Source organism: Panthera uncia, chromosome F2, assembly GCF_023721935.1.
Source record: "Panthera uncia isolate 11264 chromosome F2, Puncia_PCG_1.0, whole genome shotgun sequence".
Taxonomy (NCBI): domain Eukaryota; kingdom Metazoa; phylum Chordata; class Mammalia; order Carnivora; family Felidae; genus Panthera; species Panthera uncia.
In genome coordinates, this window is record NC_064812.1 from 525,382 (window position 1) to 542,503 (window position 17,122).

The following is a 17,122-nucleotide window of genomic DNA, read 5'->3' on the forward strand; positions in this document are numbered from 1 at the left end:
GGAGGCGCGCGCGGGGCCCGGGCCCGGCGGCGCAGGGGGCCGGCACGCGTGCGGCGAGTGCGGGAAAACGTACGCCACGTCGTCGAACCTGAGCCGCCACAAGCAGACGCACCGCAGCCTGGACAGTCAGCTGGCGCGGCGCTGCCCGACGTGCGGCAAGGTGTACGTGTCCATGCCGGCCATGGCCATGCACCTGCTCACGCACGACCTGCGCCACAAGTGCGGCGTGTGCGGCAAGGCCTTCTCGAGGCCCTGGCTGCTGCAGGGCCACATGCGCTCCCACACCGGCGAGAAGCCCTTCGGCTGCGCGCACTGCGGCAAGGCCTTCGCAGACCGCTCCAACCTGCGCGCGCACATGCAGACGCACTCGGCCTTCAAGCACTTCCAGTGCAAGCGCTGCAAAAAGAGCTTCGCGCTCAAGTCCTATCTCAACAAGCACTACGAGTCCGCATGCTTCAAGGGCGGCGCGGGCGGGGGCGGCCCCGCGGCCCAGGCGCCCGCCGCCTCGCCGCAGCTCAGCCCCGTGCAGGCCTAGGGCGGCGGTGCCTCCGCCAGCCCAGCCGGGGCGGCTCTCAGCAATACGGGCCCCCAGGGAAGTCTCCGCCAGCGCCCGGGCGGGGGGGGGGGGGGCGGGGCGGAGGGCGGGCCCCTCCTCACAGCAATAGAGGGAGGGGGCCCGGCCCCGCCCCGCCCGCCAGGGGCCTTGTCGGCCCCTTCAAGCAATAGGGTCCTGAGGGGAGACCCACCCCGAACCCCCTCCCTTCCCCTCCAGGGTGCCCCAGGCTTTTTCCCAGCAATAGGGTCGAGGAGACCCAGAACCGAACCTCATCTCCGAGTTAGGTCTCTGAAGACCGGGGTGGGGTGAGGTGGGGAGCACCCCCCCTCCTCCCTCCTCTGCGCCCCTGGATCGCGTCGCAGAGACTCAGGTCTTCCCCACTCCTTTCCCAAACCCTCCAAGGGCCAGGCCTGCGGCCTAGACGTCCGGGGAGCAGACCGGGGAGGTGGGGGAAAGAGGGGGTAGAGCAGGAGGGAGGGGCCTGCAGAGGCGTCCCTACTCCTCAGTCTTCGCTGAAGCCCAGGAGTGATAGACGCGTTGGGGATCGGGGAGAGAGGCGGACGGCGGCACCCCTCTCCCTCGGGTTCTTTCTGGGGCCTCAGTCCAAGCCGCTCTCCCACCCTCGCCCCGCATCCTCTGCCAAATCCGAATTCTTCCAGCCCAGCTTCCCGGGCTCTGTCCTTCATAACTAATAATAATGACGCATATCGAATCGCATGGACTTATCCGACCTCCTCAGACCCCACTCCCGCCCTGCCCCGGGGCCCCCTCCCTCGTCCCCCGGCATTCGGTGTTGGAGGACGGATCCTGGGGCCCGGCAGGCAGGCCTGGGCACGGCCCATTACACACCTCTCTGTATTCGCTTTGCGGGTAAAGCCCCCTGGGGGGGTTGCGGACGCGTCGGGTTTCTTTCTTTCTGTATTTGTACGTTTTATTTATGAACGGATTGCACTCGGGTCAGGGAAGGGGCGCTGAGGCCCCCATCCTTCCCGCCGACGCCCGGGGCTTGGGATGTCCGGGATCACTTTCCCCGCCCCCCCAACCCCCCCCCCCCCCTGGGCCCCACCCTCGAGCCCCAGGCCCCGCCCCCACTCTGTTGCCAACTTTCGCCCGTCTATGCCAAAGCCTCGGCGGCGACCCCGCCCCAAGGGCCCGCCCCATTGGCCGCCGCCTTTGTGACGTCACTGCATGCAGCCCCAGCCCTCCTCCCGTCCCTTCCCGGGGCTGCCCGCTCCCTCTCCCTCTTAGTTAGTCCGATGCCGACTATAGAGCAATAATGCGCACTGCATGCGAAGCTGCCGCCGCCTCTAGAGTTACTGAGAATCAGGTATCCCCCTGCCCTATCTACCCCATAGGCCCCTAGATCAGGGACATTGCGCGGGGCCGGACGCGCAGACTTTCTTCCCCTCCTCCTCCCTACTCCCCCCCACGGCAGAGCCCTGCGGGTGTAATGGTTCCAGGGGGCAGGGGCGGGGTGGTTGCCCCCAAGACCCCTCCTTCAGTCATCCATTACCCACCAACTGTTCATTGGGCACCTACTATGTGCCAGGCCCGCTGCAGAGTCGGCCAGGGATGCAGCGGCCTGCAGGGGCTGCACGCTCGTGACAGGCGTCCATCAGGTTTGGGTGGGCCAAGGAGGGCCGCACATGCAGAGAAAGGCCTGGCCCCTAGACCCAACCCTGCATCCCCTTTACCTCTTCCCCACCCCGGCCCGGGTCCAGTGCTGGGTGCACTTGGGCTCTACCTTTGACTTGGGCCTAGTGTTCTCAGCTCAGGTGGCACAGACCCAGGGCCCCCAAGGCCCAGCGCGACCAGGGCCACCCATACCGACTCTCAGTCCTTCCATCTCTCGGCCACTTAGGCTCTGCTGTGTGGGGTCAAGGCCCCAGGCCAGACAAAAGGTGCACACTGCAGTGTATGACCTGGTCAGCGCCACCCCAGTGGGCACCGAGTTGCCGCCGAGCCGCACCTGCAGGAGCAGACTGAGGGCCCAGCGCAGCAGGGCCCTTATCCAAACCCTCTATACCGCAACTCGTGTCCACACAGCTCCCAAGCTGGGGCCTGCCCTCCTGTGCTGGGCACACCCGCATGCACACGCACACACAGGCGCCCCACCCAACCCCCACACGCCTGTCTACCTACCTAAGGAGAAGGCCAGAGGGCCGTGGGCCGGCCAGGGTCTCCCGCTTCTCCGTACACCCCGCCGCCGTGGAAAGCCATGGGCCCCCTCCCGCCCCCATAACTAAGCAGCACAATAACCGACTTAGCGAATTCAGGTAGAAGGAACGTTTAGGTAGCACCTATTTTGTACTGATTCTACGAGTAGGGCCCGAGATGCGGGGGCCCTCGGGTGGGGGTTGCGGCCGCCGGCCTGCCCCGCCCCCACCCCCGCCTGCGCCCCGCCGCCTTGTACATACTCCCACCCGGAACAGGCCGGGATTTTTACTCGGGCCGCGCCCCTCTTCCGCCCCCGTTTGGGGCTGGGCCGGCCGGACAGACGGACGGACGGACAGACCTCCTTCCTAAGCACAATAGCACCAGCTCCCCGGAGCGCCGCACCTCCACGAGGAGAATAAATGCCACTCTTGATAGAACTTGGAGTGTCGGGTTGATGTATCCAGTGCTGGGCCCATGCCACAGGGGGTGCTGGGCTGTCTGGGGGGCGGCTTCCTAGCCCTGCTGCATCCCAGAGGCAAGGTTGGTGCAGGTCCAGTGCTGGGAGTGGCAGCCTGCCCACACAGCCCTGAGGTCATGTCACTACCTTTCGTGAGGGTGTGGCACTGTCCCCTTGCTGGGGAGGGCTATCTTCTTCCCCATGGGAGGGCCAGCTTGGCAGGCCAAGCCACGGGAGAACCACCCCCCTCCCCCCCCCCCCCCCCCCATGCAAAGCAGCTGGCAGGTTAGTCTGCTCTGGGCCAGAAACTGGGGTTAGGCTCTGCTGTTCGGCTCTGCTTAGGATCTCCAGCCTGAATTCAGGCCTAGCCCAAGAGTGATCTAGAATCACCCGAGTAGGTACAGCAGGGCCTGCAGAGGTGTGTCTACTCTTCCCATAGGGGCTCCTGCTGCTCCTCAGGCTTGACAGCCACCAACAAGCCCTTCTCAATGCCAGTGGAGAAAATGGGGACAGGAGAAGGTGCAAAGTCTGGCCTCTTTCTGCTTCCTGCTGCTCACATCCTGACCCCCACTGTCTGAGGAGGCCTCCACAGACAGCTGACTCATGCTGCTTCTGGGGAGGGGCCACCCAGGGGACAGAGAGGCTTCCACAGCCACCCACAGCCCTCAAGCTCTAGACAGGATGAATCAAATTGAGATGAGGGGTGGGACTGTGCTGGTCAGGGGCAGGCCAGGAACAGGGACCCCCTGCCCCAGCAATGCCCCCTGATACTCAGGTTGGCAGGTATGAGCTGAGAGGCCCAAAGTCTTTGGAGACATGTAGTCAAACCAGGTCATCCCAGAGCCAGCTGAACCCCAGCAGAGACAGGCCTGCCTAGACCTCATCAGAGTGGGCAGCAGGGGCGCCTGACCTTCAGGAGGATGTCAGTTGGTAGGCTACTCGTGGTGGGGTTCACATGGAGGTGGGCACCCTCTTCTGGGGAGCACTGTCAACAGTAAAACCCTAGGAGTGAAAGCCCCTGTTACTGGTAGAGGTCAGGGACCTTTGACCTTCACTATCCCCAGGCTGGGGCAAGCATTCGCCAAATTTGCACGTGAACAATCAGCGGGGAGAACAGCTTATCCAAGGCCTGCCTTTGACATAAGTCCTGTCCCAGTACCTCATCTACCCTACACCTGGAGTCACCCCTGGGTGGCTGCCAATGGCAGGGAGGAATGCCCATTCCTTCCCACCTTTTGAGTCTAGACTGGTGATTTCTGCTTCTTCAGGACCCTGAGGGGCAGTGGGGGTGGAAGGATGAAGGCTGACTCCCTGAGGCCTGGAATGAGTCCAACCCTCAGTCTCCACAGACTTCCATGGACAGGACTTTGTATCCCAAAGAATGGGCAGCATAGTCTGCTAACCACCATGTCCCATGTCTCCTGGCTGGCCGCACCCTTCACAGACCTCAGTGGCCTGCCTGTGGCACCTCAGGCACAGGTTGAGGTTCTAACCTCTGAACCTCTTCCAGCCAGGCCTGCGAGCCTCCTGGCCTCTAGTCCCTTAATCACTTGCTGCCCCTGGCAGGGAAATCCCCACTGAGCTTTCTTCCACAACCCCTCTTGTACACCTTTGTCACCAAGAAATCCCACCTACCTTAACCTTTACCCTCCCCCCCTGGTGCCCTGGATCCTAAGGTAACTGGAGCTTCCGGGGTAGGGGGAATTCTAAAGCTGCTGCACTGGCCCACTCTCCCTCCCAAGGCCTGGCCCACACTCTCCCACAGGCAATGTCCCCCTCCAGGACCAGCCCACACCAGTACTGAGGCTCTTTCTTATTGGTGTTCTCACAGCCTGTGCCTACCTCTTAACTTGATGCCTGGCTTTCCTCTCACTCAACTCCAGTACCAGAACCTTGGCTGCCCCACCAGTTCCCCACCAGACTCGTCCTCCCTGGTGATCCCTTGTCCACTCTGGTTGCTTTACTCCCACTGCCACTTGACAGCCGACGGTTTGGAGCTGGGATGTGGGCACAGGCAGCTGCCTCCAACATGACCCTTCACTCATTATTGACTACTGCACTCGGCCTCTGCAGGCCTACTGGAAGCCTGAGTCGCCAATCTCTGCCCGCCTGGGCGGGGCCTTTAGTTCTTGGCGCTGTATTGAAGGATGGCACGGCCAGAAGGCATGCAGAGACTCGTGGGTGTGTGTGACAGAGCTCCCAGGGCTCACTCCTCCATGCTGGCCTCCCGAGAGGACCCTCTCCTTTGTTCACCCTCCGTTGGGATCAGTACTCAGAAAGGCCTAGCTCTGCCTGGCCCAGACCACCCAATGAACAGATGAGAGTTTTGGAAGACTGGATAGGAGACAAGATTGATCCTGACTCACTCAAGTTGAGCTGCGTGGGTGTGTGGGAATGGGTCTCCAGCCCCAGTCAGGGCAGCGCGGTTACTCGAAGACACCTGTCAGATAGCCCTAGCCTGCTAGGTAGAGACGCCAGGCTGGTATCAGTCCTAGATGGCCCAGTGGCAACAGGAACGTGTCACTAGGGGGCCCAGGCACTGTGGTGAAGGTGGTGGAACAGGGGTGTGCCCAGGGGGAAAGGCAGTGGCCAGTCCATAGAGGCCACTAACTTGAGGCTGAACCTCTCAGTTTATTTGCTTCTAGACAGGTGCTCTTGGTTCTGCTCACCTTGGGAGTGAACGGCTAACGCATTTTGCTGCTGGGTAAACCCTCCCTCAGCCTCCAGTGAACCCTCACACTCTGAAATCCAGGGTTCTCACACTCCATGCCCTATGCAAAGATGTGTGTCGAGCTAAGGTGGAAGGCACACTTGCTCCCTAGCGGGTGGCACTGTGCGGTTGTGCAATGATACGGAAGCCTCTGGGTCCCCACCATCCGACACTCCAGGCTCCACATGCCCTGGCAAAACTAGCGGGAGTGGAAGTGAGGGAGGCCCTGCAAGTCTGTGGAGGTGGGTGCAAGGGGGGCCGGGTGGAGGCGGGCCACAGTGTGGCCACGCGGGGATGGCAGTGTGGGGGGGGGGGATGCACCTTCCCTGTCCTTGCTGGGCACTTTGAGGTAGGGTCAGTGGGCCGGGCGGGCTTCCCAGGGACATGGGGCCTGGGAGGGCTTTTTCTTGCTCCATCTTTTGGTCTGGCGCTTGTTGGAACAACCTAAGCCGAAGCAAAGAGGGTGCTTCTGCGGTGGTAACCAGAGGGCTCGTGGAGCACAACTGCGCCGCGCCGCGCGCTCCGGAACCAACACGCTGGGTGGTGGGCGAGGCGAATCCCCAGGGACGTGGGCGGCCGGACGGTAACGCAAGAGGCATTTCTCCACAATCTACACCCCACACTGCGCGCCTCGGCTGGGGAATGACGAAACCCGGTGTTTACACACTGGGATAAGAAGCAGGCAAGCGGTCAGGGGCGGCCCGCAGCTGCCAGGAAGCCTGACGAGTTCCGCAGAGACGCTGAGGCCCGCGGGGCAGTGGCCCGGTCGCGGGCCGTCCGCCAGCAGACACGCTCCCGCCTGAGCCCCGCTACCGTGACTCCCAGCGTGCGCCGCGCTGGGCGGCCCTGGCTCCCAGGGTGCCGCGCGCGGGGGCGGGGGGAGGGGGACGGACCACGACTCCCAGAATACCCCTCGCGCCCGCGGACTACAAACGGGCGCGCGCCGCCGCGGCCGGCCAGTTAGAGGCTCCCGGAGAGACCAGACCGTGGTCCCCGGGCTGCCCGGAGGGCGCGCGCTGATTGGCGGCCCGGGCCTGCGCGCGGGCTACGGCGTCCGGCAGGGGGCGGTGGCGGCCGTTGGCCGAGAGTCCGGAGGCGGGGCCGCGGGCCTCGGGCGCTGCGAGCCCGGCGGGCCACGACTCGGCCGGGACGGGGTGCGGGCTGAGGCGATGGGCGACCGCGGCGGCGCGGGCGGCTCCCGGCGCCGGAGGACGGGTTCACGGCCTTCGAGCCAGGGCGGCGGTGGGCCCACGGTGGCGGAAGAGGAGGTGCGGGACGTGGGCGCCGGGGGAGACGCGCCGGCGCCGACTCCGGCCCCGGACAAGGGCGAGGACGGAGACTCCGACGTGGGCAGCGGCCACTGGGATCTGAGGTGACGAGGCGTCTCACCCCTAGCCCCTGCCCGAGACCCTCCCCACATCCCCGGGCGTGACCGCAGCAGCGCGGGCTCCGAGTCGGAGAGCCTGGCTCCCGGACTTTGGCGTGGACAGGTGTGCCCCCCTTGGGCCCCTGCGGGGGAACTGAGGCGTAGGAGTGGAGAGTCACTTGCCAAGGTCACCCACGTGGGGGCCAGAGGGGAGCCGGCGGCAGTCCGGCTTTCAGACCCCCACCCCTCTCTCTACACGTCCTCATGTGGGTCCTTAGGCTCTTCCTCAGGGTAACTCAGGACGCTGACCCCCAGGCCGGCCGGCTTCTGCTACGCACAAGTTTTCTGCGTCTGGAAGAAGGAGCGATCAGGTGGTTTGTAACTGAGGAGGTCTCTCCTGGGGGTTGTGAGGGGTGCCTTGGTGGTAGGAGGTCTCCCATAGGAGGGTGGACCTGCCGGGGAGGCAGCCGGCAGGAGCCTGGGACTGCCCGAGGGTCGGCACAGGGCAGCGTGAGAGTCTTTCTCTTCCTGCAGACCCTCCCGAGAGTCGTCTCGGCGGGGGTCCCTTCCTCCCTTCCTGACACACTCGTGCCTCCGTCACCCAGTGCCTGGCTGGGCTGGGGCCCTGCTTACCTCGTCCGAACAAGTTGGGTCCTGTATTGGGACTCTCAACCCCTGGTTGGGGTACAGGAGAGGGGTTCGAAGTGCCCACAGGTGGGCACCCTGTTTATCTGAAGGTCTGGCGGGAAGGGGTTGGGGGAGGAAACCAGACTGACTGGGAGGACTTGGAAGGACAGGGTGTCGGCTGCCTCCAACCTCCTTCTCCCACTTCTGGCCTTCAGTGTGGCCCGGGTGTCCTCGGGGGCTCTGGCTTTGGGGGCGCCTTTGGGGCTAGAGGTTATCAAGGAGGAAGTGGGCAACTAGGCAGTCTGTTGGCAAGGATTTGCTCTCTCAGTACCCAAGAACGGAGGCTTTCTTCACTGTGCTGAGAGGGCGGGTGTGGCGGCCAGGGGCCTTGCCCTTGTGGTGCTCCCAGTCCACCTGAGAGATAAGATGATGTCAGCACTGAGCAGTGTGAGCAAAGGTCAGGCCCGGAGTCCCTGAAGGCGCTGTGGCAGAGGAGCAGAAGCGAGGAGGAGCGTGCCTTTTCTGCGGGGTCGGGGGAGGGGGGGGGGCGGGGAAAGGGGCTTGTTTCCTGCGGGCCTGGGAAGGTGCTGAGGGAGGCTGCAAAGGACCGGAGGGTCCTGGAGTCCCCTCTGCTAAGTGCCGGTCAGGAGGCAGGGGCGTGGCTAGCATGCTCTCCTCCAGAGGTGGCAGGAGTTGGTGTCCTTTTGTGTAAGATGGGGAGTGCTGACTCTGGGCCAAGTTGCCACTCTGGGATGGGCAGTCACTTCCCTGCTATGCCAGGGCCAGCTGTCCAGAAGCCTCTCCCATGTCCCTGAGAGCTGGGCTGAGCAAGTGGCAGCCCCGTCTGCCAGGCCTGGAAGTCTGGGCTCCCTGGGAAGAGGAGCGGTAGATGGCAGGGGTGGGCCTGCCCAGGGCTGGGGAGGGAGCTGGCAAGGACGGTCCTCTCCTGGTCTCCAGGTCTCCAGGTCGTGCAGGCTGTGTGTGCTTGTTTCTCAAAGGCCGATGACCCAGGGCCCAGAGGGCCGCCAGGGTCAGAGCTTGCTCTGGCTGCCCTCCTGGGATTTGGCTCCTACTCATCTCCTTGTCAGCCTCCTCTCAATTGTCTCCCCTCCTTTCTGCTTATTGCCTTTCCCTCCCTGTTCCTCCTTGCTCCCTGGGCTCTAGGCCTCCTCCCCTCCCTGCACTTCCTGCTCGCCTTGGCCTGGGCAGGTGGGTCACGCTCTGGGTGTGAACTCATTTCTTCCGGGCCATGGCCAGGTGTGGCTCTGGGGCAGGAAGGAGAGGGCACCCCACACACTGCCCGTGCCATCTGGCTCTCTGCTCATGGACACTCCCAGCAGGGCCTTCTAGTCTCAGGGCTCTCCCAGGGTGTTTGTTCCTGGGTTGCCCTCTGTTTCTTCCTTCCCACTGGGGTCTTTCCAGATGCAGAGCCTGCCTCCTTACCTTGTACCCCAGGGCTCAGCCCCGAGGCCCGGTGAAGGAAGTGCTGAGGAAGTGGCAGCTGGGAGGAGAGCTGGCAGCCTGCCCCCTCCTGGCTCCCCTTGGTCCTGGAATTGGACCACGTGGTCCCCAGTTGTGATCCACACTTGAGGGCTGTGCCCCTGGGGAAGCTTTGAACTTTGGCCAGGCTTAGTTTTCCTTTGCACCTACCTCCCAAAGTTGATGTGAGAGTTGAGTGAGATGATACACGTGATGAGTTATAATGGCCCTGGGGAGCAGGTGTGGGACCGCTGGAAGGCACAGAGGTGTGGGTGGCCCTGGTAGTAGGGGAGAGGGTGACAAAGATAGCTCTGGAGACTGTGGCCATATCCTGCCTGCCTGCCCTCTGGCCCACTGCTGCTGAGGGCACCGGCAAGGCTGGGCCTTATGGGTTTTGGTGGGTGGTGGGCTTCCTTCCTTGGGTCTCTGATGTGCGTGGAAATGGGGTTGCCTGGGGCAGGGGGATGGTCGGGAGCCCTGTGGGGGGACCTAGGGAGTGGGTGTGGGAAGGTTGGGAAGGCCTTGAGAGCCTGACACAGGAATCTGAAAAAGCTTTTATAATATCATTTGGTGTCAGATTTGGAAAACAATACCTGTTTCCACCCCTGTTTCCATCTTAGAGATTGCTGAAAATAAAGCCGGCATGGTCTCCTTGGTGGCCCGAAGTGGGCAAGGGGTCACACTGTTGTGAAACGTTGTGCAGATGGGGGTGGCAGGTTGTGGCACCAGGGCCTCTGGGGCACTTCCAGTGAAAGTGGACAGATTCAAACTTGGTGGAAGGGCTGGGGAGGCCCCTGTCTAGTGGACAGGCCCAGAGATTGTCCCCTCCGGGGAGTGAGGCCCTGGACCTGTGCTGGCCTCACAGGAAAGCGAGTGCAGAGACTCGGGGAGAAGAGGGCCCCTGGTGGCCTCACCGCCAGGCCCAGGACAGACTGGGAAGCTGGATGCAAGGAGGTCAGACATGGGCCAGGTGCGGTACAGACCTTGCCACTGCCCTCGCTAAAGAGTGCTGAGTGGCATCTCAGCCTTTCCAGTCCCTCACTTCCTGTGTGGCGCTGTCTAGGTGTTGACCCCGACCAAAGGAAGGCTTGCCACTGAGGTGGGGTCGGCACTGAGAGGACATCTGTGCTGTCGTGACTCTGGTGTGTACGCCTGAGCCCACTTTTCCTACCTGGGTGTCTCAAGAGGTGGAGATGTGTGTCCCTGGCCTCATGTCTTACAAAACCGGAGGCCTTGCTCAATGTTGTGTGGGGCTTCCTGGTGGCACGGCAGCTGGGGTGGGGTGGGGCCGCAAACCGAGAGAGCTGGGAGCTGGGTCTGGGCCTTGCCCCAGCCGTGCTGTGGCCCTTCCTCTACCTCTGTGTCACCCGGAGGACCAGGCAGGGATGTGAGAGTCTGCTTATGTGTCCCCGACCTCAGCAGTAGGTGGGAACTCTCATGGGTGGGCACTGAAGTTGCCTTTTCCTGCTTCTGGGGGAGACCTCTCTGCCCTTAGGCATCTGACACCTGGGTGGGCTCCTCTCGCTCCCCTCGCTCTGGGCAGGAACACAGCGCTCATCCTGTGGCCGAGCTGGGACAGGTTATGATTTTTTAGAAACAATTGGAGGCTACGTGAATGTATGAGGGTTGGGCCTCTGACCCCGGGAAGGTGCATGTAAGTCCAGGTGCTCAGCTGGCCCTTGGCCTGGATCCCTGTGCAGACTCAAAGCTGTGTAGGCCAAACGGAGGAGGAGGTTGTCTGAGGTCGGGTGGGGGTGGGGGGGGTCCCTCAGGGTGCTGGGTGGTAGGATAGGCTGACTCAGTGAGGCCCTCGCTTCTGCACAGCGTTGCAGGTGGGCCTATAGATCCCTGGAGTGGACTCTTCCTGTGGGCCCATCACCACTCTGTAGCCAGCGTTCATGGTGGCAGCCAGAGGCCTCTGGGGAGTGAGGCCAGGCTCTTGGCCTGGGGTGCTCCAGCTGCACGTAGCCCTGGACTGGGCAGGGCCAGCTGTGCTGTTCTCGCTTGTGGCGTGACCCTGCCCACTGCCTGGGAGGCCAGGCTTCTGGTGGCCCTGAGAGCTCGTCCCTGCCTGGCTCTCCCGTGATTGTAGATGGGGAGTGGCATGTGTGGGCAGAAGAGAGGGCTGGGTGGGGCACGGACCACCCTCCTGGGCCAGGATGGGTGAGAGCCGCTCAGGGGAAGGGGCTGGGGTCTGCCCTGCCCCGGGCCCTGAGGTTGGCTCCTGAGGGGCTGAACTTGGCTGGGCTCTTGGGCCCTGACCTGCCCTTGGACTTGGAGGAGTGAGCCCGCTTTTGGTCCTGCCCAGGGTTCTCATGGCCCAGGGTGCTCTGCTGGTGCCTACTTATGAGGGTGTGTCTCCTGCCCTACCAGGTGCCACCGCCTGCAAGATTCTTTGTTCAGCTCTGACAGTGGCTTTAGCAACTATCGTGGGATCCTGAATTGGTGTGTGGTGATGCTGGTGAGTAGGATGGTGTCAGAGTAGGTGTCCCTGTGGCCAGGGCTCCGTTCGGGGCTGACCTTTGCCTGGGTACCAGCTCTGCCCTCTGGGGGAAAGGGGCCAGAGCTTATGTGGCTGGGTTGTGTGGGGCTCTGGGCTGGTGGGGGGAAAGTTATGGTGATGGTCCCTGCATCGGCCACACACGCAGCTCTTGTCCCTGTTGAATCCCAGGAATAGCACATGTGAGTGGTCTTGGGGGTCCAAAAAAGAGTTTCTTCTGCTGTTCTGAATGGCCCTTGTGGGCGTGGAACCCCTGGCAGGCCTGGCCTGGCGGGGAGCAGGGTTTAGCGGATGGCTCTTGGGCTTAGTCTGGCAGCCCCAAGCCCCGACTCTGAGGGCACCTGGCCTCTCTCCCTCAACCTTTGTCCTAGGTGCCCCCATGAAGGGATTAGACAGAGCTCTTGCCTCCACCTCACCGTGTGGCCTGGCTGTGGCCCCTGCCTCTGGGGCCCGGTTCCCGCTGGCACCTTGGGGTGGGGCCAGCAGCCCTGGCCCAGAAACAGCTAGAGCCCAGGGCTCAAAGGGGCAAGCCCACAGGGTGGGGCAGGGGGCAAGCTCCTGTCTGGGTCCAGCCCCCACCACTCAGACTGATGTGGCCAGAGGCCTTTGACCCTTGCCCCGACATGACGGCCTCGGGTACGGCTCCGGTGGTTACCCATGTGGAAGGGGCTCCAGGCACACCCACGCCCTCCCTGCCGGTGGCCCGAGAAGGCTCTCCAGGGAGCTGTGGGGGGCAACACAGTCTGGTGGGTGGGAAGCTGGCTAGGCAAGGGGATGGTGGGTAAAACGCCTGCCTGACGTCATCTCAGGAGGTGTTGTGTCCTTGGCCTCTGGAGGCCATGCTTGGGCTGGGTTTGTACTGGCAGCCTGAGCAGCAACCTGTGTTTCCTGCAGCCCTTGGGCCTGCCTGGCCCTTTGGCGCAGACCCAAAACCTTTCCCCTGCTTCCGGTGCCTGGCGCAGACCCAAAAACTTTCCCCTGCTTCTGGTGCCTCCACTGCCCCCTTGCTGAAGGAGATTGTGTCCCATGTTTAGGCTGCTTGCTGCGTCCCTCCGTGGCCTGGGCCTTGAGGTGAGCGCTGCCCGTTAGCAGCTCTGGCTCCTGCCTGCTGTGGGCTCTCAGGACAGGCCACTACCAGGTGTGATGGCAGCACATCTGTGCCTGGCAGGAGGTTGGCAGGTCAGGCGGGTGGCTCGGGAGGGCAGGACCCCCGTCCCTGTTTGTCATCTCTGTGCGAAGTCCTTACCTGGCAGTCAGGGGACCCATGAGTGTCCCCTTGCCGGCATCACTTTTCCACAGGACCTACCATGAGCCCTGGTCAGGGCCTGAGCTTGGGGCATTTGGCAGGGTGTGTGTGTTGTGGGTGGAGGAGGAGACCCGGGTGCCTGCAGAGGGAAGCCGCTCCCCAGCCCCAGGCTGGAGCCAGGAGCCCAGCTTGAGGGGGTTTCTGCCCTTGGAAGCTGCTCTGGGGCCACGTGTCCAGGCTTGGATGCTACAGGGATAGCGGGAGAAGGGCAGGGGCCCAAGCACCAGTGGCACTCCAGGCCTGGCTGCTGAGCCCCTTAGAACTCTGGTCCGCTGCTTCTCCCCACTCCCCAGGGTGTGGGCACCCCTGGTGTGGCACCTGCCGCTCACCCAGGCACTGCAAGTTTTCGGTGAGGCACTGCAAGGACATTCTTGGGCAGGCTTGGGCCTTGGGGCCGTCACCAACTCAGTGGGACAGATGAGGGCTGCTAGGCGTCAGGTCATTTTGCACCACTGCAGACGCCAGTATCATGTCTGGGGTGATGGGGGCAATGGCAAGACTTGCTGTCCCTGCACCAGTGTGGGGTGAGGTGGGTGGTCAGTCTCAGCGTTGGCGTGGAGGTCAGACAGGGCTTGCGTCCTGGGTTTGCAGGTGCGGGTTGCCATCCGGACCCAGGGCTCCTGCCGCTATAGGTGCTGGGACGAGCTGGGGTGGGTGCCCTGTGGCCAAGGCTCATGGGGCTGTGCCCTTCCTCTCTCTTGCAGATCTTGAGCAATGCACGGTTATTTTTAGAAAACCTCATCAAGTGAGTGTCTTCCCCAGGGCCCCTACCCTGCCCCTGAGGCCTCTCCCCACCTGCTCAGGCCCTCATCCCCACCCCCCACCCCCATCCCCAGGTATGGCATCTTGGTGGACCCCATCCAGGTGGTGTCTCTGTTCCTGAAGGACCCCTACAGCTGGCCTGCCCTGTGCCTAGTTATTGGTGAGCTGGGAGCCAGGGAGGGCTTCGGGTGGGGACAGGCCTTGACCTGGGCCTGAATCGCCCCATGGCACTTCCATCCTCAGTGGCCAATGTCTTTGCTGTGGCTGCATTCCAGGTGGAGAAGCGCCTGGCAGTGGTAAGCAGTGCCTTCGTGTCCCCTGCCCTGCCTAGAGGTCTGCTCTCCTCATTAGGCCTGTGTTTCAGGCTGTGTGTAGCTTCCCTGGGAGGGCCTGTGCCCCAGGCCTGGCAGCCCTTCCCCAGGGAGTGGGGGCTCTGGCTGAGCACGCTGCCCCCGCCCCCCCCCCCCCCCCCCGCCCCCCCCGGGGGGGGGGGGGGGGGGGGGCGCCCCCCCCCCCCCCCCCCCCCCCCCCCAGGGTGCCTTGACGGAACAGGCAGGGTTGCTGCTGCACGTGGTCAACCTGGCCACCATTCTCTGCTTCCCGGCTGCTGTGGCCTTGCTGCTTGAGTCCATCACTCCAGGTGTGCCCCTTCCCTCATCCCACCCGTTCCAACCTGTCTTGGGCCCGCAGGAGAGACCCAGGTCAACCACAGGGGCTGTGCCCGTGGCCGTGGCTCTCCCGCGGGTGGTGTGGGGGGGGCTGTGGCCTGAGCCTGCCTCTCCCGCAGTGGGCTCCGTGCTGGCTCTGATGGTGTACACCATCCTCTTCCTCAAGCTCGTCTCCTACCGGGACGTCAACCTGTGGTGCCGAGAGCGAAAAGCCAAGGCCAAAGCCAAGTCTGGTGAGGGGCTGCCTGGGGCTGGGGCCTTGGAGCCTGTGCCACCTGCCACGGGGCCAGACCTGGGCAGCAGCGAGGCCTCACGTGCCACCCCCCCCCCCCCGCCCCAACTTGCTTGTAGCTTCTGCAGGTAAGAAGGCCAACGGGGGAGCGGCCCCGTGCACCGTGAGCTACCCAGACAACCTGAACTACCGTGGTGAGGACCCTTCCCGGGGTGTGGCTAGAGGGCAGCCAGGGAGGGATAGCACAGAGCAGGCCCCCTAGCCCCACCCTGCCATTCCAGATCTGTACTACTTCCTCTTTGCTCCTACTCTGTGCTACGAGCTCAACTTTCCCCGTTCTCCCCGCATCCGGAAGCGCTTCCTGCTGCGGCGGCTCCTTGAGATGGTGAGGATAGAGGCGGGCGGTGGTGCCTCGAGGGGTTGGGGTCTGCTGGCTGCTGGGGGACTCAGCCTGCTGCTCTGCTTCTTCCCTCAGCTGTTCTTGACTCAGCTGCAGGTGGGGCTGATCCAGCAGGTATGCGGGGCCGGGCGGGGCCGGGCGGGCCGGAGCGGGAGCTCAGGGTAGCCAGGGGGCTGACGGTGTGCCCTCTTTTGCAGTGGATGGTCCCCACCATCCAGAACTCCATGAAGCCTTTCAGGGTGGGGGGTCGGGCTCTCCTGGGGGGGGGGGGGGGAGGGGGGGGGGGGGGGGGGCTGCGGCTCGGGGAGCCAGCTCAGCTCTGTCTCTGCAGGATATGGATTATTCACGCATCGTTGAGCGCCTGCTGAAGCTGGCGGTGAGCCACAGGGCTGGGTAGAGTGGGGCACGAGTGAGCCGGCGGGTGGGGTGTTCTGGAACCTGGCACCTGCCTCCCCCCCAACCACAGGTCCCCAACCACCTCATCTGGCTCATCTTCTTCTACTGGTTCTTCCACTCGTGCATGAACGCCGTGGCTGAGCTCATGCAGTTTGGAGACCGGGAGTTCTACCGGGACTGGTGGTGGGTGGCCTTGGGCGTGGGGCTGGGGGCTGGGCTGGGCCACGGTGCCAGCTGGTCACTCACTGCCGCTGTCTGTTCCTAGGAACTCTGAGTCCGTCACTTACTTCTGGCAGAACTGGAACATCCCTGTGCACAAGTGGTGCCTCAGGTGGGCATGGGCAGGAATGTGCCTGGTGGGTGTGCAGTTTCGTGTGGTCCCGGACACCCATCCCCCGGCCCCCTCCCTCCACAGGCACTTCTACAAGCCCATGCTTCGACGGGGCAGCAGCAAGTGGGTAGCCAGGATGGGGGTGTTCTTTGCCTCGGCCTTCTTCCATGAGGTCAGTGCTCTGCAGGCATCATGGCCTCACCTTAGGGTGGGTGGGGTGTGTGTGTGTGTGTGTGGCCCGAAGTGGCAGCTGATCCTTTCGCTCCCCCCCGTAGTACCTGGTGAGCATCCCCCTGCACATGTTCCGCCTCTGGGCCTTCACAGGCATGATGGCTCAGGTGAGCATTCCCTCTGCAGCCACCCTCTCCCGCTGCCCCGGGAGCCGCCAGCCCTGTCTGTGGTCACTACGGCCCACTGACTGTGGCCCCGTGTCCCCAGATACCCCTGGCATGGATAGTGAGCCGCTTCTTCCAGGGAAACTACGGCAACGCAGCTGTGTGGCTGACGCTCATCATTGGGCAGCCAGTGGCCGTGCTCATGTACGTCCACGACTACTACGTGCTCAACTACGAGGCCCCGGTGGTCGGGGCCTGAGCTGCTCCACAGCAGGTCCTCGCTGCCGATAGCCAGGGCCCGTCGCCCACCTGCGTGCTAGGGAGGGGGCTCGGCTGTCCACTGCCTCCTCCCAGCCACACCCCCTCCCCCGGAAGGCCTCTCTGCCCTCATGGGGCTCCTTCCTGCCCTGCTCAGGGATGGCAGACCAGGCACAGGCCAGCGCTGGTGGAAAGTGCCAGTGCCCCAGGAATCCGTGTGATCCTGCCCAGGGGTCCGAGGAACTCAATAAAGTACTGTCCAGAGTGGCTGCCCTCAACCTGCTGGGGTCGTGGGGGTGCTAGTTGTGCTCTCGGGAGGGGGAGCTGGGTCCCACTGGCCTTACTGGTGCCCATGCCCATGTCTCCTGGGGTGCTGTGTCCTGGAACACCGCTGGGCAGGGCACCATGGTGATGTTGAGGCTGGGGATGGGGGCCAGGTATTGGTGGTCAGGCAGATTCCTCCTCCCGGCACACAGCTCATCACAGGTGGCAACTCCCATTTGCCTAACAAGGCTCAGCGGAGGTGACACTCCCTGACCTTGTCACCGCCCTTGTTAACCTCACGTGCGAGCTTGTGGGGGG

General features: G+C 63.6%; 2 protein-coding genes across 4 annotated transcripts in view; both read left to right on the forward strand.

The window, feature by feature from the left end:
- The window catches only part of SCRT1 (scratch family transcriptional repressor 1), a 3,432-nt gene extending 2,897 nt beyond the window's left edge, over positions 1-535 (forward strand). The window contains exon 3 of the mRNA XM_049632749.1: positions 1-535. This exon is cut by the window's left edge and continues 33 nt beyond it. Coding sequence (XP_049488706.1) covers positions 1-535 — 535 coding nt within the window.
- A 1,224-nt stretch (positions 536-1,759) lies between these two features.
- Positions 1,760-16,818, forward strand: DGAT1 (diacylglycerol O-acyltransferase 1). Of its 3 annotated transcripts, none has more exons than XM_049632757.1 (17): positions 1,760-1,883; positions 11,726-11,813; positions 13,863-13,903; positions 13,995-14,080; positions 14,164-14,216; positions 14,455-14,560; positions 14,708-14,821; positions 14,940-15,014; positions 15,102-15,205; positions 15,296-15,334; positions 15,418-15,459; positions 15,552-15,596; positions 15,687-15,799; positions 15,882-15,947; positions 16,032-16,119; positions 16,223-16,285; positions 16,386-16,818. In XM_049632757.1, exons 2-17 carry the CDS (start codon positions 11,808-11,810, stop codon positions 16,539-16,541), a joined length of 1,197 nt encoding a protein of 398 aa, XP_049488714.1. In that variant the 5' UTR covers positions 1,760-1,883; positions 11,726-11,807; the 3' UTR covers positions 16,542-16,818. The 3 variants fall into 3 exon arrangements, with proteins under 3 accessions (XP_049488714.1, XP_049488712.1, XP_049488713.1); XM_049632755.1 differs by lacking the exon at positions 1,760-1,883 and adding an exon at positions 6,879-7,252; XM_049632756.1 differs by lacking the exon at positions 1,760-1,883 and adding an exon at positions 9,911-10,777.
- Positions 16,819-17,122: the final 304 nt, after the last annotated feature.